General features: G+C 36.8%; 2 protein-coding genes and 1 long non-coding RNA gene across 11 annotated transcripts in view; 1 reads left to right on the plus strand and 2 right to left on the minus strand.

The window, feature by feature from the left end:
* The window catches only part of LOC135632156 (uncharacterized), a 28,460-nt gene extending 12,676 nt beyond the window's left edge, over window positions 1–15,784 (minus strand). For 3 of the 9 annotated variants that reach the window (XM_065140636.1, XM_065140631.1, XM_065140630.1), the window contains exons 1-11: window positions 15,644–15,784; window positions 11,803–14,241; window positions 9,802–10,134; window positions 9,430–9,702; window positions 8,320–9,294; window positions 5,814–7,313; window positions 3,091–4,590; window positions 1,927–2,256; window positions 1,692–1,769; window positions 1,375–1,608; window positions 319–1,293 (exon numbers count right to left, since the gene is read on the minus strand). In XM_065140636.1, the coding sequence (XP_064996708.1) occupies window positions 319–1,293; window positions 1,375–1,608; window positions 1,692–1,769; window positions 1,927–2,256; window positions 3,091–4,590; window positions 5,814–7,313; window positions 8,320–9,294; window positions 9,430–9,702; window positions 9,802–10,134; window positions 11,803–14,241; window positions 15,644–15,685 (8,679 nt within the window). In that variant the 5' untranslated portion in view covers window positions 15,686–15,784. The remainder of the gene's footprint in view (window positions 1–318; window positions 1,294–1,374; window positions 1,609–1,691; window positions 1,770–1,926; window positions 2,257–3,090; window positions 4,591–5,813; window positions 7,314–8,319; window positions 9,295–9,429; window positions 9,703–9,801; window positions 10,135–11,802; window positions 14,242–15,643) is intronic. The other 6 variants (XM_065140635.1, XM_065140634.1, XM_065140637.1 and 3 more) reach the window with 6 other exon arrangements.
* LOC135632158 (uncharacterized) lies at window positions 13,931–15,954 on the plus strand. Its single transcript, XR_010494618.1, has 2 exons — window positions 13,931–14,062; window positions 15,653–15,954. It is a non-coding gene; the product is annotated as an uncharacterized LOC135632158 (long non-coding RNA).
* Window positions 15,955–21,276: 5,322 nt separating this feature from the next.
* Window positions 21,277–22,769, minus strand: LOC135631945 (bZIP transcription factor 44-like). Its single transcript, XM_065140114.1, has one exon. The coding sequence runs from the start codon at window positions 21,952–21,954 to the stop codon at window positions 21,484–21,486; it is 471 nt and encodes a 156-aa protein (XP_064996186.1). The 5' UTR covers window positions 21,955–22,769; the 3' UTR covers window positions 21,277–21,483.
* Window positions 22,770–25,784: the final 3,015 nt, after the last annotated feature.

Here is a 25,784-nt window from a genome sequence, read left to right on the forward strand (position 1 = left end):
TAAAGGGCAAAGCAAAATTGAGAAGTGTTTATGGATAGGATTGATGAAGTCATATGACAAACTGTAAACTTAAACTTTGTCCTCAGTTCTGATTTCTTAGTCTGATCAAGTTAGGCAATGGAGGGATAAATAAGATGGCTGTAGGTAAGTTTAGCTAATACATTGAGCAAGGGACCCTCCAAAATCCAACTAAATGAAGAGGGAAATGACAAGCTTGCATAAGGAACTGTATTCATCTTAAAAGGAATGGTAGGAAAGAAACAAACTACAAAAGATAAATTTTAGGTTATTTGTAATGGCATTTTGAATTTTTGATACCTTTGCATCTTCATTGTTGGTATCACGACTTGCTTCTGCAATACTAGTTCCAGCTGGTGCTTCCTCTCGGGGTATTTCAGCCTTTTTTTGAAAGTTTTCTCCTTGCTCTTCAGAAAGATCCTTTCCTTCAACAAGTTCTCCAGCGAACGCATTTACTTCAGCAAGAATGGTCACCTCAAGGACATCAGCCTTGATATTTTCATGCTCTTTGTTACTCTTGTCATCCTCAAGGGGATTATCTAAGGATTTCTCAGTAAAATTTGGTAGAGCTATTACACTAACCATATCTTCTTTAATAATTTCTTCTCCTTGTTTCAATACATTTTCTTTATTGAATTCTTCACCCGCCTTTTGCTCCTCATTGGAGATAATTCCTACTGTTACCTTATTTTTCTGTTCATTTGTAGAAATAATGTTTTCAACTCTTATGGTAGCTTCTGTTGTTTCATGTGCATCCTTCAGATCTCCATCAAGAATTCCTTTTTCATAAATGTTTTCATCAGATTCTTCTTGTCTGGATGCTCTCCAAGAATTTTCTTCCAGAGGATCTTGTGCAGAGGATGAACCAACTATTTCGTTCAAGTTTACAGTGTCTTTCAAGTCAACAAAATTCAGATTTTCTGTATCTGCAATTGCCTCATGATTATGTTCTCCCAAAAATGTTCTGCAAATCTCTTCACCATTCTCAGATATAGGATCTTGTTCAACTGGCTCCATGACTTTGCAGAGTTCATCTTTATTATCTTCATGCATCTCATTTGTAATCTGTAAAGTTTCTTCAATCATTTTTCTGGGCACTGGTGAAGTATCCGCATTGTTGCCTGAAATTAAGGCTTGTTCATTCTTCTCAATAAAGCAGTCCATTATCAATTCATGCTTACTGTAATTTTCATTCATTTTATCTTCTAGGATACTGTCATTCTTTGCTGTTGCAGTTTCTTGGTCATTGTTCGCATCATGGATTTCAGAAGCCTCCTGATAAAAGAGGTCAAATTAATAAAGAGTTAGGACTTGGATCAAGTTTAAGGAATCTGTGCCAGTGAAAAAGAAATCAACCATATTGTTGAGGTTATCATCACTCTCTGATTGTTGCATCTGGTTCTCATGCGCCATGTCCGTTGTAAGCTCAATCTTTTCATATTCCACCCTTTCCTTGTGGGCTTCATCTTTTTTATTGTCATCAGTGTCTGTAGTTTGGTTAATCTGTTCATTAGCAACATAACTGATGGAGTCTTCTTGAATTGCAGTTGCAGTTTCTTGATCATTGTTCACAACGTGGATTTCAGAAGCCTGATAAAAGAAGTCAAACCAACAAGGAGTTAGGACTTAGGATGCAAGTTTAAGGAATTTGTGCTAGTCGAAAAGAAATCAACCATATTGTTGAGGATTTCATCATTTGTGATCCAGGTTTCAGGAACTTCACCAATGTTCTTCTCCAAACCTTCTTCATCCTTCATAGTTGCAATTGCAATAACATTTCTCATTATCAAACCGGGATGGAACTCGAAATTTACATGTTAGCTTAAAGTAATCGGATGCTTAAGCTTTTCAAACTAACCAAATTCTAGAGTTTAAAAACCATAGAATTGACAAACAGCTCAACTTTACCTGAGGTTTATCATCTTTTCTTGAATTGTCAAAACTAGTCTCTTCTGATTTACCATTCTGATTTTCACTCGTTGAATTTGAGATGATAGCAATCTTCTCAGCCATCGTAGTGTCCTGGTACATTTGTATGTCCATATTGTCCTTGGTAGTGGTTGATTGATAAGCTAGTTCTTCAGCCACACAGCATGGAGTTCCTTCAGGTTCTCTGACCACTGGATCATATACTTTCTCCAGAGTTGGGACATTGTTAGTGGGATTATCCTCTAGACTCTTTTTCAAGTGAACCTCTTTTGCAGTTTCAGTGTTATAAGAATTGAGTATTTCAGGGTTCTGCTTCAGAAAAAAAAGATATATCAGATAATCATAGTAAGCTCTGATTAATATGTAATTTTGGAAGATTCATGGAATTGTTATTTTATTATGTTTATGATCATATTCTTGGTATATAATAGAAATAATTAGGTTGATCAGGAAAACCATATGCTGAGATCTTCATTCCATTGAGTTCTAAATCCTGGAGCCTTCTATTGTACTTATTGTATTTTGATTTTTTATCTTCAAATGCTGATATTAAGTCTGAGTAAAGCTTCCAAGATCTCTTTTCAAGTTATGAACCTCTATTTGTCCTAGGTTCCAGTGGCTTATTAGTTTGTATATCAGACAAACAGACTGGAGCTTCATCATTATTGGCCATATTATCATGTTAGTATCACTCTACAATATAAATCAATGCCTACAATATAACTCTAGGATGTGGAATCTCAAAACAGACAAAAATTCTGGAGAATATTTTCGGTCCAAGTACAATGCAAAGAAGGTATCTGCCCAAAATTGATTATCCAGTCCAGACCATGGTCCCATTGACCAAAAAACGTAAAAATCCGATAAAAGATTTGCCATACTGTGAGCTCATTTCTCTCACATTAATCTGTAAACAAACCCTGTCTAGACTACTCACAAGAAGCCACAGATATTTCTGTCTGAACTCAATGGATAAGGATTGAAAAACTAGAGTTAATAGTTGCATGATAACGAGGATTTTCTGCAATTTATTGAATTTTTTTCTAACAATTTATTTTCTTTTATTTACTGTGTGTATTTCATAAATTGCTTGCTTCTATATAATATGCATGATAAGAATTGTGTTTAATGATTTTTCTTCACCTTTTCGTCTTCATTATCTGGTGTGCTGCCTGGATCTTCAATGCTTATTCTGGCTACTGCTTTCTCAGTTGTTAGAACTGCTTCACTCTCTTCTTGAGGTAGTTTTGATTTAACTGAATGTTCCTTTTCAGCAGCAGCAGCATCTTCTTCAATAGAAGCATATATTTCATACTCGATTGTTTTCTCTGTGATCTCAATGGAGGAAATTTCAATATTTTCTTTGCATTTGTCTATCTCCAGGGTGTCATTTAGAGTTTGATTTATTGGAGCGCCATCACAGGCATTAACCTGCATATTGTCTTCAGAAGCTTCCTTCCCCTGTATTAGTTCATTATCTTGATTGTATTTTTGGTTCTCCTCATCCAGGTTCGTTCTTGCTTCTGCCTCATCTGTTTTATCTTCCAAAACAACCTCGTGAACTATCACCTCAGATGATACCTCCACATCATGGCACTCAGTCTGATTCATTTGCATATGATTGTCATCAGCTTCATCTTGGTCATTTACTTCCTCGTTTTGAGTATTGAATATTTGCATGTCAGACTCTACACTATGAAGGCCCATGTCATCCAGAACATCTAAAGTTTCCTGGCCCTGATCCTTATTTTTCTCCAGTTCAAATGTCACTTCAAGGTTTTCATGATTTTCTTCTTCAACTCTTGAGTCTTCCTGCCTTGGTAACTGTGCATAAAAAGCATCAAAGTTGCTATCTTCACTTTCATCCTCTGTCCAAATCACATTTTTCTTTTTGTCTTCTGTGTCTGTGATTTCTTGATCCTGAAAGGTTTTGTATTCTGCAGTTGGTGTTGGATGTGATTCATCTACAGAAACTGCTCTAGGTATGTTATCTCTTGTATTTACGGATCCTGCAACGTGGCAGTCTCCTCCCAAGTTCTCTTCTTCATGTGAAACTTCAATGGTGTCTTTCTCATCCTCACCTTTATCCATGTTAGTGTTTTGAATGCCATCTTCTGACGGTAGGCTATCCTCTTTATGTTGCATACTGCAAATTCCTTCATCATATTTGCTAATCATCTGGTCCTGGATAATTGAAGCCTCCGTATTTGCCAATATGTCAACATTGCCTTGGCTGACTTGTGGTTGTTCCATTTTAGCAAATTCTTTGTTTTCTGTGATTTCACTTGCATCAATTATGTCAGCACTAAGATTGGCATCATTTTTTGAGTTCTGAGACATCATCACTTCACTAGTCCCCTCTGGAGTCTTAGATTGGTGTACTAATTCTGAGATTGATTCAAGTTTCTGGCATGCCTCTTCTATGTTGTTGTCAGCTACTGTGCTCTCTTTTGTGTGACTTGCTTCTTCAATCTGTTCTTTGCATTCGAAGTCCAGGACTATTTCTTGGTTATTATTTACAGCTTGTATGTGTTGCCCAACCAAGTCGTCTGTGTCAGGTTCATCACTAATGCTATTGTTCTTGTCTTTGTCATTGTCTCTTGTGGGTTCCTTGTCGATGTTTACATGGATGACATCAGATACCTGCTTAAAAGAAAATAACTTTAGTAAAATGTCCAGTTGGAATCATATTTTAATATACTCATTAATGGCCAATCTTTGTGTTAACAGAGAAAGGTGAAGTTCATAATATTTGACTTATTCAATAAAGATTCGGTGCTATCTAACACTTGATAGCACTGGAATAAGCTGGATTTTATGCTTATTCAAGCAGTTAGAACAGTAGTTTAGACTTAGAGTTTTTAGATTATAAGAGTTGCTAAATAGTATAACCTGAACTGTAAGGAATAAAGCCTATCAAGTAAAGCATTTTGAGCTAAATTTATGTATAACAAGGTAGTTCTAAGCCAAAGACTCTTTCAGGTGAACCTCTTTTGCAGTTTCAGTGTTATAAGCATCGAGCATTTCAGGGTTCTGCTTCAGAAAAAAAAGAAATATCAGATAATCATAGTAAGCTCTGATTAATATGTAATTTTGGAAGATTCATGGACTTGTTATTTATTATGTTTATGATCATTTTCTTGGGTATATAATAGAAATAATTAGGTTGATCAGGAAAACCATATGCTGAGATCATCATTCCATTGAGTTCTTAAATCCTGGAGCCTTCTATTTTACTGATTGTATTGTGATTTTTTATCTTCAAATGCTGATATTAAGTCTGAGTAAAGCTTCTAAGATCTCTTTTCAAGTTATGAACCTCTATTTGTTGTAGGTACCAATGGCTTATTAGTTTGTATATCAGACAAACAGATAGGATCTTCATCATTATTGGCCATATTATCATGTTTGCATCACTCTACAATATAAATCAATGCCTACAATATAACTCTAGGACGTGGAATCTCAAAACAGACAAATTCTGGAGAACATTTTCAATCCAAGTAAAATGCAAAGAAGGTATCTGCCCAAAATTGATTATCCAGTCCAGACGATGGTCCCATTGACCAAAAAAAGTAAAAATCAGATAAAAGATTTTCCATTCTGTAAGCCCATTTCTCTCACATTAATCTGTAAACAAGCCCTGGCTAGACTACTCACAAGAAGCCACAAATATTTCTGTTTGAACTACATGGATAAGGATTGAAAAACTAGAGTTAATAGTTGCATGATAACGAGGATTTTCTGCAATTTATTGAATTTTTTTCTAACAATTTATTTTCTTTTATTTACTGTGTGTATTTCATAAATTGCTTGCTTCTATATAATATGCATGATAAGAATTGTGTTTAATGATTTTTCTTCACCTTTTCGTCTTCATTATCTGGTATGCTGCCTGGATCTTCAATGCTTATTCTGGCTACTGCTTTCTCAGTTGTTAGAACTGCTTCACTCTCTTCTTGAGGTAGTTTTGATTTAACTGAATGTTCCTTTTCAGCAGCAGCAGCATCTTCTTCAATAGAAGCATATATTTCATACTCGATTGTTTTCTCTGTGATCTCAATGGAGGAAATTTCAATATTTTCTTTGCATTTGTCTATCTCCAGGGTGTCATTTAGAGTTTGATTTATTGGAGCGCCATCACAGGCATTAACCTGCATATTGTCTTCAGAAGCCTCCTTCCCCTGTATTAGTTCATTATCTTGATTGTATTTTTTGTTCTCTTCATCCAGGTTCATTCTTGCTTCTGCCTCATCTGTTTTATCTTCCAAAACAACCTCGTGAACTATCACCTCAGATGATACCTCCACATCATGGCACTCAGTCTGATTCATTTGCATATGATTGTCATCAGCTTCATCTTGGTCATTTACTTCCTCGTTTTGAGTATTGAATATTTGCATGTCAGACTCTACACTTTGAAGGCCCATTTCATCCAGAACATCTAAAGTTTCCTGGCCCTGATCCTTATTTTTCTCCAGTTCAAATGTCAATTCAAGGTTTTCATGATTTTCTTCTTCAACTCCTGAGTCTTCCTGCCTTGGTAACTGTTTATAAAAAGCATCAAAGTTGTTATCTTCACTTTCATCCTCTGTCCAAATCACATTTTTCTTTTTGTCGTCTGTGTCTGTGATTTCTTGATCCTGAAAGGTTTTGTCTTCTGTAGTTGGTGTTGGATGAGATTCATCTACAGATACTGCTCTAGGTATGTTATCTCTTGTATTTACGGATCCTGCAACGTGGCAGTCTCCTCCCAAGTTCTCTTCCTCATATGAAACTTCAATGGTGTCTTTCTCATCCTCACCTTTATCCATATTAGTGTTTTGAATGCCATCTTCTGATGGTAGGCTATCTTCTTTATGTTGCATACTGCAAATTCCTTCATCATATTTGCTAATCATCTGGTCCTTCTGGATAATTGAAGCCTCCGTATTTGCCAATATGTCAACATTGCCTTGGCTGACTTGTGGTTGTTCCATTTTAGCAAATTCTTTGTTTTCTGTGATTTCACTTGCATCAATTATGTCAGCACTAAGATTGGCATCATTTTTTGAGTTCTGAGACATCATCACTTCACTAGTCCCCTCCGGAGTCTTAGATTGGTGTACTAATTCTGAGATTGATTCAAGTTTCTGGCATGCCTCTTCTATGTTGTCAGCGACTGTGCTCTCTTTTGTGTGAGTGGCTTCTTCAATCTTTTCCTTGCATTTGAAGTCCAGGACTATTTCTTGGTTATTGTTTACAGCTTGTATGTGTTGCCCAACCAAGTCGTCTGTGTCAGGTACATCACTAATGCTCTTGTTCATGTCTTTGTCATTGTCTCTTGTGGGTTCCTTGTTGATGTTTACATGGATGATATCAGATATCTGCTTAAAAGAAAATAACTTTACTAAAATGTCCAGTTGGAGTCATATTTTAAGATACTCATTAATGGCCAATCTTTGTGTTAACAGAGAAAGGTGAAGTTCATAAAATTTGACTTCTTCAATAAAGATTCGGTGCTATCTAACACTTGATAGCACTGGAATAAGCTGGATTTTATGCTTATTCAAGCAGCTAGATCAGTAGTTTAGAGTTTTTAGATTATAAGAGTTGCTAAGTTGTATGACCTGAACTGTAAGGAACAAAGCCTATCAAGTAAATAATTTTGAGCTAAATTTATGTATAACAAGGTAGTAGTAAGCCAAAGACTATACCAATATCAAATTATATCTTATCATGTAATTTGTATATGGTTGCAATGTGCTGGGCAAAATGTTGGACATGCAGGGCAAAGAGGTAGAGACTTGAGACTGCCAGAAAAATATCTATGTATTGAGAGAGATATAAGTTCAGTTTGTCATCTTAAATGAGCTTATTTTTATTTTCTTTTTAGTGCAAACTGGTGGAAGATTTAGTCCACCTTTTGGTCCACAAAAAAGAGATAAAACTCTTCTCTCCAAATGATACTAAGAATCTCATGAGTCCTCTTGTTGTTAACACCTTTGTCATATTTTTTGGAGGATTGAGAATTGAAAAATTAACAAATAAAAGCTGATAGAGTTACAGATTTATTCTCTCATTGATTTCTGATTCTGTTGATCATCAGTATGGTGTTGACTATAGAGGGTGATCCAGTTCATGAAAGGTTTAATCAAGTTTGCCGATCAACTCAATTAGTTGTCAGCTAGTACTGAATTTTTAGTCTAGTCAATTTCACTAGTTGGTAAGTTTAACTCAAAGTTGAGTATGAGACCCTCTAAAATTCTACTAGAATGAGAGGAAATGACATGTTGCTCAAAGAGCTGTATTCATCTTAGAGGGATGACAAGGAAAGTCAAAAGTAGACAACAAAATATGAATATAAGGCTAATAAGTGCAATGTTTTGATACCTTTGCATCTTCATTCTCTCTACTGTCACTCGCTTTTGCAATATTGCTTCCAACTAGTGCTTCTTCTTGGGGTGTCCATATTTTAGCCTTTTCTTCAAAGCTTTCCTCTTGCTGGTTGGGGAGATCCTTTTCCTCAACAAGTTCTCTGGTGGAAGAATTTATTTCTGCAAGGATGGTTGTCTCAAGGACCTCAGCCTCGGTATTCTCATGCTCTTTTTCACTCTTATCATTCTGGTGGACATGATCTAAATATTCATCCATAGTATTTGGTGGAGAGATTGCACTACTAATTTCTTTAATAGTTTCCTCTCCTCCTTTCAGTTCATCTTTTTTATTGAGCTCTTCACCTTCCTTTTGCTCCTCACCATAGGTAACTCCTCTTACCTTATATGCCAATTCATCTGTGGAAACAAAACCTTCTATCCTCTTGTTAGCTTCTTTTGTTTCATGTGTATCTTCCAGAGCTACCTCAACTGATGTTTCATCATAAATATTCTTATCAGATTCTTCTAGAATGGCTGCTCCCAAAGTATTTTCTTCCAGAGGATTTTGTGTGAAGGATGAAGAGCCAACTTCCTTGTTCATGTATACTATGCCCTGTGAGTTGGCAAAATTCATAATATTTTTATCAGCAATTACCTCATGAATTTGTTCTCCTGAAGACATTCTGCATATCTCTTCAACAGTTTCAGATATAGGATCTTGTTCTATCAGATCCATGTTTCTGCACACTTCATGTTTATCATCCTCATGCTTCTCATTTATAATATGTAAAGTTTCTTCAAGTATTTCCCTGGATACTTGTAAAGTATCAGTTTTTCTGTCTGAATTTAATGGCTGTTCATTCTTCTCGATAAGGTTGTCCATGACCAATTCATACTTGTTGAAATTTTCATCCATTTTATTATCTAAGATACTATCATTCTTTGCTTTTGCAGTTTCATTGTCATGGAACACAACATGGATTTGTGAAGCCTGACAAAAAGGTCAAATTAATAGTTAGGACTCTTATGTAAGTTTAAAGAATCCGAATTATCTTGTTAAGGGAATGATTTTCTAAATTAATTCTGTTACGGAGATAAAAATGTTTGGAAGTAGATGAGAACCAACCATGTCATTGTGGTTAACATCATTTGTGAAGTTGTGAGTCCCTTCCGCTTCTAATTCATTCACTGATTGTTGCATCTTTTCCTCATGTACCAAATCTGGTGCAATCTCAAGGTTCTCAGACTCCATCTTTTCCCGGTTGACATCATCTTTTTTGTTGTCGTCAAAGTCTTTGGTTTGGTTATTCTGTTCTTCAGCAACAGAATTGGAGTCTTCTTGCTTCTTGCAAACTGTTACAGGAATGTCACCTGCGGTCTTCTCTATACCTCCCTCGTCCTTCAAAGTTGCAGTTTCATTAATGTCAAATGCTTGAGCTTTGTATTAACCAAACTGCAGAGTTTAAAAACAATGGATTTGAAAAGAGCTAACTTTTACCTGAGGTTTATCATCTTTTCTTGAGTTGTCGAACCTAAGCTCTTCAGATTTACCATTTTGGTCTTTGTTCATTGAGTTTGAGATGACTGCAAGGTTCTCAGGCTCTGTACTTTCCTTGTACATCTGTATATCTACGTTGTCTTTGGTGGTAGTTGTTTGCTGAATTAGTTCTTCAGCCACACAGCTTGGGGTTTCTTCAAGTTTTCTGACTGCTGGATCATATACCTTATGCAAGTTTGGGGTGTCATTAGTGGGAGTATCTTTTGCATCCTTTTTCAGGTTATCCTCCTGTGAAGTTTCAGTGTTGTAATATGCATTGACCATTTCAGGGACCTGCTAAATGTGAGATAACAGATAATTACAAGAATCTCTGATTAAAGTGTAACATTGAAAGATAAATGACATTGCTCATCGTTTCTGTTTATGATATAAAGAATCAGATTGAACCAAAATAGTAGTAGTAGTAGTAGTAGTAATAATAATATACGAGATCATCATTTCCTTCTGAGTTCTAAATCAAATACTACTCAAATACTGATCATCATTTCATCTTTTCCTTCTGGTTTCTGTTTACTGATTATTTTTTCAGACTCTTTCTACTCAAATACTAAGTCTGAAACCAAGTGTAACTTCTGAAATGTTGCTTTTTTGCAGTTATAAACCTGTCTTATGTGTCTATAGTTTAGTAGGTTTGTTTGTCAGATGGAAATATTGGAAATTATGATTGTTTGCCACTTTAACATATTTGTGTTGTTCAACTATCTTATTGATATAAAGTTTATCATTGTTGCTAATGATCATTTTTTCATTAGTCATTTCCTATACTGTCATTATTAAGGTCATCTGAGATTTCGAAAATTATGACCAATGACCAGAAGATTCAGCCAAGGATTATTGACACCAGGGTCTGCTGTACCGAGCCGTACCGCCCGGTACGGGCGGTACGTACCGGTCCGACAGGTTTTCGGTACGCGGACCGACTGTTACCGTTCCGAGGTACTGTACTCGGTACACCTGGGTGTACCGCTCGTTATACCGTACCGTACCGTACCGGTACCGAGCCCAGGTCGAAATACCGGTACGGTACGGTATTGCGAACCTTGATTGACACAATGTCAGTTTTCTCTTATAACAACTGAAATAAATTAATGTTGTTGTGATCTTTGTGTATTATTAGTAGTTATTCAACAATATGTCATCTCTAAGGCCATCAGCATATGAAAGATAAGCAGTATAAAACTGGCTATAAGAGATTTCTTTTTCTTCTGATAGGAAGAAATAAATTTATCTAGAAAACAAGCAACAATTACACAAGTGACTCCAGTGATGTTGGAGCTTAAAACAGACAGAAACCATGGTGGAACACTTTCTGTCCAACTACAGTGCAGTGATGATATCTGCCTGAAAGTGGATATCCCTAATCCACATCTGTTTGGACTAAAAGAACGAGAACAGAACAAAATTACCAGGACACACTATCCCATAACTCATGAGTGTCTAAATTCATGATCCATCATAAGATGTTGACAGGTTGACCAGGTAGGGAACTCGAGGTTCTACTGATGTTCATATACAACTCTTTCATAAAAGATTGCTACTATTTGTCAAATCAAGCTCATTATATAATGCTGATATTTGTGTAAATGATGTGCGTTCATCATTATGTATTTGTATATGTGATATATCTTAATAGGTGACCAAAATTGTTGATCGGTGTCCATTTTTCTCATATCATTCTTCTGTATATAAACCCTGGACAGGCTAGTTACTAGATATATGTTTCTTTCTGAATCACATGGGTCAGTTTTGAGTCTTTTGACATAAACTAGAAGTTATAATACAACAGAAACACTAGCAGTAGCATTATAATGGGGATCTTTCTCCTATTTATTGCCTTTCTATTTTTTTTCTTGCTTGTATTTCTTGTGTGTATTTCATGATTTGCTTTCACATGGTTAATATGAATGATGAGAATTATGTATTGCATAATGATATTTTCACCTTTTCATCTTCACAATGTGGTATGCTGCTCGGATCTTCGGTGATTATTCTGGCTATTGTTTCCTCAGCTGTTACAACTTCTTCACCCTCTTCCTGTGGTACTTGTGTTTTCTCTGGTGGTTCAGCAGCTGCTTCTTCAATGGAAACACCTATTTTAGACATGATTATTTTCTCGGGGATCTCATTGTTGGAAATTTCAAACTTTTCTTGGCACTTATCATCCTCCAGGACATTATCTGGACTATGCTTGGTTAAAGTGCCATGACAGGTATCAATCTGCATATTATCTTCAAAGGTTTGCTTCTCTTGCTTCATTTCATTAAATTCATTATGTTCCTCCGTTCGCTTTTGTTCCTCATCCACATTCATTCTGGCTTCTGCCTCATCTGTCATTATTGCTTCTGCCTCGTTGGTTTCACCTCCATAAGCGATCATCTCCATGTCTCTGATTTTCTCTTTCATTTCATGTATAAAGTTTTGACCTAACAACCCCAATGATACTTCCATATCATGGCTCTCATTCTGATTCGTCTGTGTAATTTTTGCCTCATCTTGCTCATCTACTTCTTCATTTTGGGCCTGTGACAATTGCATGTCAGAATTTACACGGTGTGGCTCCATTTCTTCCTGGGAAATTCCTCTTTCCTGCAACTGATCCTTATTTTGCACAACTTCAGATGTCTCTTGAAGTTCTTCGGCTTTTCTTTCTTCAGTTATTGATTCTATCTGATTTCGTAAATGTGAATAAGGAGAAGCATTAAAGTTCCTTGCATCATTTTCGTCCTCCTTCTGAATCACAGTTTCCTTTTCATTGCTTGTGTGTGTGATTTCTTGATCTTGAACAGTTTTGTCATCGGCAGTTGATGAATGAAGCTCATTTACAGACACTGGTCTAGGTACATCTTGTCTCACGTTTTCTGACTCTGGAACTTTACAGGATTCTTCCAACTTCTTGTCCAGTGAATGTTCAATTTTACCTTCCTTTCTAGCTACTTCTTCATTTTCTGTTATTTCCCTTGTGTCAATCTTTTCAGGGCTTGTCATTGCAACTGCACTTTCCTGTTCTCTATTTTCAATTTGATCTTCCAAAGTTCCATGATTTTGAACTTGTTCAGCCTCAGGACTTTCCATTTTTTCAATTTCATGCATTTTCTCACTCAAAGAAAGATTGTTTTCAGTAGCACTTTCTTCTTTTCTAGCTACTTCTTCATTTTCTGTTATTTCCCTTCTGTCAAACTTTTCAGGGCTTGTCATTGCAACTGCACTTTCCTGTTCTCTATTTTCAATTTGATCTTCCAAAGTTCCATGATTTTGAACTTGTTCAGCCTCAGGACTTTCCATTTTTTCAATTTCATGCATTTTCTCACTCAAAGAAAGATTGTTTTCAGTAGCACTTTCTTCTTTTCTAGCTACTTCTTCATTTTCTGTTATTTCCCTTGTGTCAATCTTTTCAGGGCTTGTCATTGCAACTGCACTTTCCTGTTCTCTATTTTCAATTTGATCTTCCAAAGTTCCATGATTTTGAACTTGTTCAGCCTCAGGACTTTCCATTTTTTCAATTTCATGCATTTTCTCACTCAAAGAAAGATTGTTTTCAGTAGCACTTTCTTCTTTTCTAGCTACTTCTTCATTTTCTGTTATTTCCCTTGTGTCAATCTTTTCAGGGCTTGTCATTGCAACTGCACTTTCCTGTTCTCTATTTTCAATTTGATCTTCCAAAGTTCCATGATTTTGAACTTGTTCAGCCTCAGGACTTTCCATTTTTTCAATTTCATGCATTTTCTCACTCAAAGAAAGATTGTTTTCATTAGCACTTTCTTCTTTTCTAGCTACTTCTTCATTTTCTGTTATTTCCCTTGTGTCGATCTTTTCAGGGCTTGTCATTGCAACTGCACTTTCCTGTTCTCTATTTTCAATTTGATCTTCCAAAGTTCCATGATTTTGAACTTGTTCAGCCTCAGGACTTTCCATTTTTTCAATTTCATGCATTTTCTCACTCAAAGAAAGATTGTTTTCAGTAGCACTTTCTTCTTTTCTCTCTTGCACTTCATTTTCTCTCTCTTTCTTCACTAAGATTGCACTCTCTAAATCCTCCTTTTTCCGTTCAACAGAGTTATTACCATGTAAATCAACATCTGCATCATTACTGAAAGGAATCTGATCTCTGGAAGGTGCTTCAACAAAAACTTCACCCTCAGATTTATCCAGTCTTCCAATAGCAATGGAGTGCAAGTTCTCATTTTTAGCCTTCTCATCGATGGTAATGCCTTCACCTGTTGCTGCTTCAGCTCCATAAGTTTGGCTTGGCCCAATTGTTTGAGAGCAATCAAAAACAACTGAAATTGGATTTTGATGTTCCTTCGAATCGATTACTTCCTTTTCTATGAATGAGCTTGGATTTTGTACATATCCTAAATCTCCTGATTGATGTTGCAACTTCTGAAAAAAAAAGGATGGCAATGTTGCAGTTCCATAAATAAGCGCTAAATGACAGAAAGTAACCTATGAAACCAGGTTGCTCCAGTTGTTACTACGAATTAGGTAAAATAACAAGTTATATGAAGACATCACTGATATACAGTGGCATCTTTTGTTTTCATTATTTGATATTTGGATAAACTATAACATAAGAATTAAAACTTAAACTGATGATATATCATTTTCTAATGGCTTTTTTCTTACATGACTGTTAGTAAGATTGACATACTTGTCTAATCTTGTAAAAAGAGGTGCAAGTGCAATGATATATGCAAACCACTCACACTGGGTGAAATAATTAAGCAATTTGGAGCTTAAGAGAGGAGTCACACAGATGGGTTTGACATTGCATATTATCCATATGATGCAATTCTATTTTGTCTTATGTAATTAATTTCTCTGTTGATGATCCACTGGCAGGCATTCATGGTAGAAGAATGCTACTACTCGACCAACAAACTTTGAAGTTTGAATTGTAGAACTATTTTTCTTTTCATCTGAATCGTGTGATGCCTTTCTGTAGCTCCATCCCTGCTACTTAAGAAAGTCGAAATAGAAAAGGAAAGAAATTTTGAACTGACTGCTTCCTCTTTCAATCCAACTTTGTAGATTTCTAGTTCCATCACATCAAACATTTGTTTTCATGTGCCCAACTTCGCCACTGTTTATTCTATTAATGATATTGTATTATCAGCATAAATTATTTGCAAAAGCACATGCAAAACATAAGAGAATTATGACTTGGTTGTGGTGTTATGCCCCAAGAGCAGATATATTCAACCGTATTGTGTGATCCTAATATAACTGCAACAAATGATCTGATTACTCATTACTAATAAGTAAAATTAGTCTTTGATTTCTTTTTTGCATTTTTATAGTGGAAAATTGAATGAAGGTTTAAAAATCAACAACACATGCAAAATGAACATTTCTTGGCAAAATTTTGAACTACGGAAATTCAGAGAAATAGTTTTTCCATTTTCAGTTTTAACTCGCAAATATGGATATTGACAATTCAATCAGCAGTAAATTTAGTGTTATACTAAACCTATAAGTTGACTGCATATAGTTCAGATTCTGGTTCTTCTATTTCCTGTATTCTTTTGCCATGATCTGACTTCGATCGGGCACAACCGATAGCTATCTGGACTCCATGTGTAATTAAAAATCACTTTTCACTATGAAAGTTCCTTGAAATATTAGAATCAAGAACTAATTTTTGGCCTACTGTAGTGCTGAAAATCTGAAGTAGAACTATAAGTTTCCATCATTTATAATTCTTTTCATTTTCTTTTCTAAAGTTTTGAGCTTAGTGTCATGCACATGGGATGCAGGGCTGAAACTGAAGATTTCTTTTCCTTACCTCTTCTAGGATGGCTTCCTCCACTCCAGCTTCAGCTGCCATTGCATCAGCTCAGGAGGAATTTGGCTAGGGGAGCTTCTTCTTGGGAAAAGTATGGATGGGGCTCAAAAAGTAAGAGGCTTTTATACTCCTCCAGACTCTTCAACTTCTGTTGGCTGTGGTTCCAAATGCAACAGTGACATCTAATAATGCTGCTGCAGTTCATCAGTATAAAACCTCTACTTAGTTCCTGTTCATGCAGAAGCAATTGTTGCCTTTTATAATGCAAACTACCATGTTTCAAAAGTTTATTAGCAATGAGATGAAAACTATATCTTGCTGTTAGCCAGGTCATTGTTCTTTGAGATGCTCATGCTTGCTGTGGTGGGCTCTACAGCTACTCTTATTGAATGCTGTAGCAGCTCATGCTTGCTCTATTATTAGACATCATTTTGGCATGAGACCGTAAAATTGTTTTCGAGGGGTTTTCAGTAAAAACCTGTTGTTCTTGTTTTTAATTTGAGTCAGGTTGTTTTCATTTGTCAGTAATTTCAGTCAGCAAGGTTGAACATAAGAGTTGTTGCCAGAATTTGGTTGGATGAAGTTAATAGAAAAAGAAAAGAAAAAGAAGAAAAAGAGATAGTAGCCACCTCGGAGGATAACAATGATGACAATGATGATGGAACCAATACAATAAAACCAAACAATTATGAAACTATGTTGAAGAATCTTATATTAGTCTATTTCAACCGGTCAGTGGTCGAATGAATTATTGCTGTTAATGTCTATTTTGATGGCTTTATTCATGTTTTATTCTAAATAAAAGAATCATGTCAGTAATCAAAAATACTATTCTGTATTAAATCCATTTTTCAAGGATTAAGTGTTCTTTTTATCTACTAATTGAGGGTTTAATTTTTTTACATCTGAAATATTGAAATCTTCTTATCGAAAATTTCCTCATACGATAAATCAACGGAATAATTTCATCTGTGAAATATTCAAACTGGATAATTATCATGTTTTTTCACGGCTGGCATCCAACCTCAGATTACCATTGCCGATAACCGGCGGCGACATGTTGCTATCAGACGTGACCAAATCCTACGTGGTCTCTGTCGTCGATCGGCGGATTTAGAAGATCGAAAGCTCTGCGGAGAATTTTTCTGAGTGGAGTCTTACGCAACTCTAATGACAAATCCTCCTCGGTGTTCTACTTTTTCTTCTCTCCTTTTCCGGTGGATGGACTAATCGATCGATTGATGTTATACGTGACCCCGAATGCTCTCGATTTAACTACAGGTATTGTTTGATACGGAACTTAATAACAAGAAAACAATTCATATAATCAATTCTAAATAGTCGAGATGTTAAAACTGAAATTTCTTTCCAGATTAATCGATGGATCTGTCTTTGTTGCTTAGTGTATTATTATATAGTTGATAAATAAAAATAATATGAGAAAAATGCACCGCCGTACTTTGGGCGGCTGAAGAACAGAGAGAGAGAGAGAGAATTGGGCAATTATAATCAAGAAACAAGAAGCATAAGTCCAAAGAACTATCAATGGTGGCACCGACCAGACTAAAGCTAAATTGTCAGCATCTGCCGCCTCCTCGCGTGATCAATCATGCGAGCGGAAGAAAGGAGTTGGCATGACGCTTGGAGAATATTTAGTGGAAAGGGAAGAAAGGTACAACCAACACAAAAGGTGATCACGCAAGAGGGAGAAGTAAACTAAGAGCGAGAGGAAGCACCAAAAATATTCATGAAGGAAAAAAGATTCATCTTTTCTCTAAAATAAGCTATCATTTCTAAAAAGAAAAGAGGAGCTGTTCTGACACAACTTTTCCTATATTAAGAGGTTTTTTTTTCCCGATAAATTGCTCCCAAAAAAAGACTACGGAGACTGTTGCCAGAATCTGAGGTGCATATAAGAAGCACCGTACAGATGAGCTGCCATTGGGAGATGGTGAAAGACATATATCCACACGCTCAATTATTTGCCAACTTGCATGGGCCCCATGCGTGTGCTTGCATGTGCGTGGGCACGTGGAATGCACACCTCATCAGGTGAAGATACATGTCAAAGACACGTGGAACATAATCTTGCAACAAAGCCATGAGATAACATTAATGCTTCAAGATTATGGTCGTAAGATACATAAAAGAAGTCCACTGCATGAGGCATCACCTTCTTCTTTCTATGGTACATTTTGATGCATTCTCCAATAAATAAACTACACAAAATTTCATGTGTGCAGTATATCATTCTATTTTTTACCACTCAAATGGAGTAAAGTTGAGTTTGCAATGTACTCTTTGCATTAGTCTGACACGAACACAGAAAGATCATGACACAGCAAAGCAAATATAGAACAGAACACGTGACGCAGCATGTTGCCTCACTAGCAACACAATAGATCCATGAAATTTATTTGGTTTATATAGCAGTGACAGCCTCACCAGACTTCTGGTAATGCAACAACATATAAAATGCATTTTGTCATGCTACATGCTAAAACTACACCCAACATTGACGAGTTCATCAGCCTGGAGTCGAATAGATACTGACCGATATCTGAATCAGCACTGGATCTTAGAAACTGGCAGTGGACAACATAGTTTCTGAACAGAGGCGTTGCGAAATAATACAATGTGGACAACATAGATCACAACATTGATGAGTAGCAGCCACAGCAATCCTAGAGATCTTGTTTCGAGCTTTCGGTTCAGCTTTTTCATATAGTTTTGTGATGGATTATTCTCCATTTTTTCATACAGGGCAATGTGGTTTGCATCTGTTGGTTTCGGCTGTTAAATTTGCATCTGTCAGAGACAAGCTTCTGGAACTCCCTGAGATTTTTACCTCAATAGCTGTGTTTGCTGATCAGGAAGGACAGGTGTTGATTTCTGTGGAATTAATTTCCCCATTTTGTTGTTGATGGAGCAGAGGTTTTCACTATAGAATGATCTCTCCCTCTAAGAAGAAGCATGCTCTGAACACACGCACACAGACCACCCATCAGAAGAACCACCACAAGATCCTCCCATGGATAAATCGTTGCAGCAAACAGAGAGCCCAAAGGACTCAATTCCTTCAGGACAGCTGATCTTGTTTGAAGAGCTTAGAGATAGACTGGAACCATACTCTGTCAGAGATCTTCCTAGAGAGTTGGTACAAAAAACTGAAGATGAAGGACCTTTGAAAACTGGAACCATACTGTCAGAGATCTTCCTTCAGGCCAGCTGCTCCTTGAAGATGAAGGACCTTTGAAAACAGAAGATGAAGGACCTTTGAAAACAGAAGATGGAGATGAAGGCACAAAAAACTGCCTGCCTGTCATCTGAAGCACTTCCTAAGCATGATCATTTCATGGAACCCTTGTACAATGCAAGAAAATAGAATCAAAGAAAACAATAATAGTCTGCTCACTAAAAGATATATCGTAAGACGAATTTCCAGCTTAACCTAACGGACATATCACTTTCATTGGATTGATCTGCTAGATGAAAAAAATACAAAATATGCATAAAATGTGAAAAGAAATTTCAAAAGAAATGCTACATGCAGCACAAAAACATCAATGGACAATTACTGATGGTAACTTATAGTCATTATCTTCCGCTTGAGAGCACGATATGGATTCACTTGCTTCAACAAAAACAGCTCAATCATCAATGCCTTGGATATCATGCATTATTGAGTATATTAGTTGGTTTATGATAGGATAGATGAAAACAGGGAGAGCTAATTATCAACAATAATTATGTTGCGATAGAAAAATAACAATCAACAACATAAACCTCAAGGGCTTACAAGCATGTCTATGTATAGGTTACTGGTACCTAGATCATTCACAAAGTAGCTGAAAACAATAATAAAAAATGTCGAATACGTTATGCTTCTGTTGTCCTATATTAACTAGGATTGAATTCCAGAGGGAATCCTAGGACATACAAATGGACTTTCTGTACTGCTATTTCGTAATAACCCATCTGTTACATAAAGGAGCTGAAAATAATAATCAAATAGGTCTAGTATGCCATGTTTCTACATTATATAGGGACAAATCCGAGAAGGAACCCTAAAGACTTAAATATGAGCTTTGTGTAATGCTATTTTGTACGGTCCATGCAAATGGTTTTTGCATGCAGACAGAATAAAGATCATCAGCCCTGGTTTTGCTAAGGTAAGGAAGGACTATTGAATCCTTTCCTATCTCATCTGGGCTGCTTTCTTTATTGAATGGGATTTCTACACACATGGGCCTCGGTTAAGACTCCTTAAAGTTGGTTGACATCACAAGAATCTTGGAGTGCTCCTATGGCCCCCCATCTTTTAAAGCAGGATGGACCCTTGTCTTGATTGGTGCTCAGGTCTGAACAAAGTCCAATTCACTCATATCAATTTCACAGCCCTTAGATCCAACTTGTCCCCAGTGTATATCACAGTATTTTCATGTGTTATCTTTACTTTTTTCTTACATGCGGAGAGGAGAACGATGCTGCTGACCATGCTCATTAAAAGATGGAATGCGCTAGTCCGCCGGCACGTATAGCACAACTTTCCCGAATTTAGGCAAACTCCCTCCCCCAGAATCTATGATAAGCTAAATCAGAGACACACCATCTTAAAAATCAGATCTTTTCCCTTTAATTCCGAATTGGAAGCGACTAAACGAAACCCAACAACAGATTGGCGGCGAAGCAACGATACGAGACGGAAGAATACCAGATAGAAAGAATCACGACGTTTAGATGCGGACGAAGAGAGAATCCAACTCCCGCCGCCGCCACGAACGCGATCAGGCAGCAGAAAATGGCAGAAAGATCCATCTTTCTTCTCTTCCATTCTCTCTTCGCTCCATTGTCGTCGTCATCGTCTTTCCAGGGTTTTTCTTCCGCGGAGAGAGAGACGAGTTGCAGATACCAAATCGGATCCCCATTGTATTGGGGGCCTCACATCAATAACAGCCTGCCCATCCGTTTCGCTTATATGGCCCACCAAATCTAACCAAACCCAAAGTCAGGATGGATGTGGGTCACAAGTTGAGCCCGATCACTAATTTGTTGACCATAAGACGGACGAATTCCGTTAAGTAGCCCAAGAATTGGCCTGTTGGGCCGTCACGGCGTCCAAACTGCCACAACGGATCGATCTCCCCGATTGAGGAGGCATTCCAAGTAATAAACATCCCGTCATCTTTCCGGTCCCCATTCTTTATCGTCTTCTTTCTTCCTCGCTGTTTTCGGCTGCATACTGAGAAGCTTTATCCTCCTCCTTTGCGAATATCGATCTGTCTTCTTTCATTTCTTCGCGTAGTTTGGTTAATCTTCCTGAATCGGATCCATATTCTTTGACTCACTAGTGGAAGACAGGAAGGTAGGGTGCGTTTGGCACCTTTAGCGTCTTCCCATCGTTCCTCTCTGTCCTTCCTCTCCTCTTTTGCCTTGATGTTTCTTCTCCTTGATAACCTATCGGTATTAATAGGGCAATCCTTTGCTTGCAAAGGGATGAAAAGGGGAGCTGGACGCACTCGCCCTCGCCTACTTACTCTGACTGAGGTCACCTACTACTTACTCTATGCACAACCAATTACGACAGAGCGAGAAAGAGAGGAGGAAGAGGAAGCTTGCAGCGATACTGGACGTCTCCTGAACACGTAGTATGATATAACGTATAGGAATCATACATGCCATTTCTATCATCAGACATGCTCGAAGCTTGCAGTATTACCAGAAGCAAAATCTACATTAGTTAAGAGGCACCACCTCCCTCTCTACTACCACTTGTACCACTAGTTCATGTCCACCTATGGTGAGAATGATGTATTGAACACCAGAACAGACCATTCAACTCACAAGTTGGCGTAGCAGCAGTCCTGGAATCTGTCGGCCGAGGCCACAATGGGCAGCTGGTTCACCACCATCGAGCCCCATGCCGCCGTGAAGCCGTCGGGGGTCTGCAAGCTGTTGCAGCTGCTTCCACCCATGAAGTAGGCGAGCTCACTCAGGGACTCCAGCCTGGAGCTCAACTCCGTCAGCTGCGTCCTCAGCAGGGAGTTCTCAGCTTCCACACCCGCGTAGTGCTGGGTGGTGATGTTGAGGGCGATGAGGATCTGGCTGTTCTCTTTCTGCAGCTGGCTAACCTGCGCCTTCAGATCGTCCATATGCTTCTGCTTCCTCATCCGGGATCGCCGCGCCGACTCCCGGTTCGACAGCATCCTCTTCAGCTTCCTCTGGTTGATCAAAGCCTGCACGTCCTGCTCGGATCCAGAATTGGCTACTTGGCTGGATCCAGAAGAAACTACACTAGCACAAGCCATCATGTTCACAAAAGATATGAACTGCAGTAGTGATCAAGAAGGTGCTATATCATATATGAATACTACAGATCCTGTTCCAGATCGTAAGTATATAGGAGAGATTTTAAGCGGCTAGGGGAGTATGTAGGAATATAGGGGCTCGGGTATCAGAACAAGTTCATGAGAAAACATAGAACCAGTAGAGGAACACCACGGAGAAGGATTGAACCATTTGTGTCCTGCGCCTCAATGTGGAACTTATCATAAACCCGGAGAGGAAGATTTCACTCAGTATTGGCGACATGGATGAGAAACGAAAGGAGGATATGGAGCTGCATGTGAGGAAGAAGGGAAGAAAACCGAAAGAACAGACGGCAGAAACTAAAAGGAGGGATCTTTCGGACAAAGATTGGTGAGAAACAAAGAGGAAAACGAGATTCTGAAGCTGGTCACGGATAAAATATGAGATCTTGGCCGGAAAAGCTCAAGAGAGACGCGAGCAGATGAAGAACTCGAACGACTCCTTCGGAGGGCCAAAGGAGGGAGCTTTCCACTTCTGGAAGCAAGATGAAGCTGTCGAGCAAAGGACAGAACAGAACAGAGCAGCAGAAGTCTCACACGAGACTACCGAAGGGAGAGGGAAAAGGGCAGATATGGGAAGCAAGAAGGTGAGCGGCAACCAGACGGACAAGGGTAGGAGGGGAAGAGTTCCTCGGACAGGGGGTGATTTATAGGAGAAGAAGAAGAGGAAAGGCGGGCGGGAAACCAACAGAGAAACGTAGGAAACTGCGAGGGTCAGTAGGAGCCAGGTTTGGTATCTCCTGCAGCGAGCGGGGCGGCGAGGCATCATCTTCCACAGGAATCCAACTCCACCATGGCCACAAAATTCTTGGGACCTGTTGAAAAGATTTTTCTGTTTTGAATCATTCCTTAGCTTATTATACATCCACTTGATCAAATGTCTTTTACATTATATATAATTTCGTAAGGTCAGATCGAGATCGTCCGTCCAATGCGGATAATACAAATTTATCTTATTTATTTTTTCTTGTGTGAAAATACATCCGAAATATATATTATAATATCCTGAATCCCGTCTTTACTATTTATCATTTGAGAGAAAAAAAATCATGAATTTTATTATAATACAAAAAATTATTATTTTTAGAATTTATAAATTTAATAATTTATTTTTAACTAAGAGTAAAAAGGTGAAGATGAGATTTGAAATCTAGACAATCTATAAAAATTTTACTAACTAGGCTAGCTAATAAGCACCTTTAGTTTATTATTATTTTTATATAAAATATAAATTTTCTTGTGTTAAGTCTACACAATAAGTTTGCAAATTTATTGTGTGAAATCAGCATATGAAAATTTATACTATGTAAATTTATAAAAATTTGCAGTGTGTCAATTTAGAAATGAAATTGGTTTATTTTAAGTTTATTTGATTATTAACATCTCTATTATATTTTTTATTAAATAAAGAAAAACTATTTAGAATCGAATATTGAGTGTTCGAAATTTCAACTAACATATTTTAATACTTTAAACATTGGTTTGGTGGCGATGTATCTGACGATTTTATCAAATGTTATATATTTAAAATCTCATCTAATATATTTTTATATATTAAATATTGATCTTATTGTGATGATGTATGTGATCGAGTTTGAAATCTCATTCGATATATTTTATATATTATGCATTGATCGAGGATGATATACCAGACTCTCTTACTAAAGATTAAGGATTTAAAATATCATCTAATATTTTTTAAAGATATCAAGATAAAGGTCTTGATGATTTATCATAAAGTTCTAGAATTGAATCTCACCGCCATCACTTAAACTTTGAGAGAAAAAAAAAAACATCATCTCAATTACACTTTATTCACATTCTTAGAAATAGATATGCCTAATTATTAGCATAATGATTCCTTTACTACTAGAGCAACAAGAACCGCCCATTGGAAAGATAAAGCTGGTGGTGTTCTTTTTTCTATTAGAGTTACACTTTATTAGATTTGGAGAAACTTCATGCTTTCATCCAAACCAAGCACGAGGAAAAGATTGCCTTCTCGAGAACTGGATTCCTCTTTAACCACTTCCTCACACCCAAACATGCCGTCAAAATAGAGTAAAATGCCTTTGATATGAAATCAAACTTGAAAATTCACAGATATATATAATGTATAGTATTTGCTTGATTTATTTGTTTCATAATCCAATTGTCTATTATTTTAGAAATTAAATTTATATTATATATATATATATATATACAATTAGTTGAAACTAAAAGCATTAAAGATACTTGTCAATATTTTATGTTTTTAAATTTAAATAAAACTAATGTTAATCATGACTAAAAGTGGTCCATCAGGTTGTTTATGTTTATATCCTAATAATTAAATATATATATATATATATATATATATATATATATATATATATATATATATATATATGCTATAAAAAAACTGCTATTTCTAAGTTTTGCAAGGATATTTATACATGTACAAAAGCTTTTTTTAATAAAAAAAAAGTCTAACTAATGTTATGTTATGTAATGTTTGAATGAAAATAATAAATTAGGAAGAAGAAAAAAAAAAAGAGGTTTGTGTGTATGAGCTCAACTTTTGGCTCTGAAAGAGGGTATCTTAAATGGCTGGCTGGGAATGAATGAGGTCCCACCATGATGTATCCCAAGCAATATATAGCATGCTGTATTCCAAAGCTGTTCAAGTCTGGTGGCACAATGTCATATCCTAAGAGCAAGAAGATGACAAGATAGTATTAGATACTTATGGTCCCTGGCATCCATGAATTCTCCCATAGTGTGGAATTGGGTGCTTCTTCAGCAAACCTCATCATCTTGCCTTTTGTGATGAGACTTTTAGTGGTACCAGTAACAGTAGAAGCCAGTTATGATATACCTATGCATGTATTAGTTAAAAGAGTAAGAATTGCTTGCATTTCTATAAAGAAAAAATTCAGATCAAAAAGAGGTTTTAGATCTATCAATTATTGATAATCCAAAACAAATGTCCTGAAGTCTCTCTTGGAGTTAGAGAGAGCCAATTTCAAAGGTGAAAATGAAAAATGCAAGGCTGCCCTCCTAAGTTGGATATGGTTGTCCTGTCACATTTGGAAAGGACAATCTGAATTCAACAAAAAATAATAAGATATAATATGCATGTGCCTTCGGAAAAGTTCATCCACAAAAAATTATTATGATAAGGTGTTTATTTGACTGGGATCTGAAGCATGTATGGATGTGAACATGAGATTGATTGGATATATCATAATTAAGTAATCAAGCCACTGACTCAAACCAATCAATCATATTTCTTGGATAGAAAAGCATACAACAAATGTAGAAAGAAGGGAATAATTATACATACAAAAATCTATTTCATTCTTTTCTTATCCCAGCATAGATGATTTAACACTGTGAATAGGTGGTAAGATTTGGATGGATACAAAAGAATGAATATATTGGTGACGATGCATATTAAAAATGGTTTCGAAATATATGGAGCCCATTCATTCCTTGATCGCATTCCATGTATGCTGAATTTGGCTGATGCAAAGGGAAAGGCAATCCGAAAACCATAGAGGATATTAAGCTGTTTGGCTTTAACTATTTGTCTAAAGTGGAATAAACTTTCTATTCCATCTTTATCTTTTTTATTGCTCATTCGAGGTGCTCTTACATTCTCGAGTACTAAAAGCTTTATTCTTTAGAACACTAGCCATTTGATGATTTTGGTCAATATAAGCATCAGATCCTTCACAGTCTTTTCAACCATCTAACGCACTCATGTATAAAGGATTGTGTGATGTGTAGAA

The sequence above is a fragment of the Musa acuminata genome, chromosome BXJ3-2, assembly GCF_036884655.1.
Source record: "Musa acuminata AAA Group cultivar baxijiao chromosome BXJ3-2, Cavendish_Baxijiao_AAA, whole genome shotgun sequence".
NCBI classification, from domain to species: Eukaryota; Viridiplantae; Streptophyta; class Magnoliopsida; order Zingiberales; family Musaceae; genus Musa; species Musa acuminata.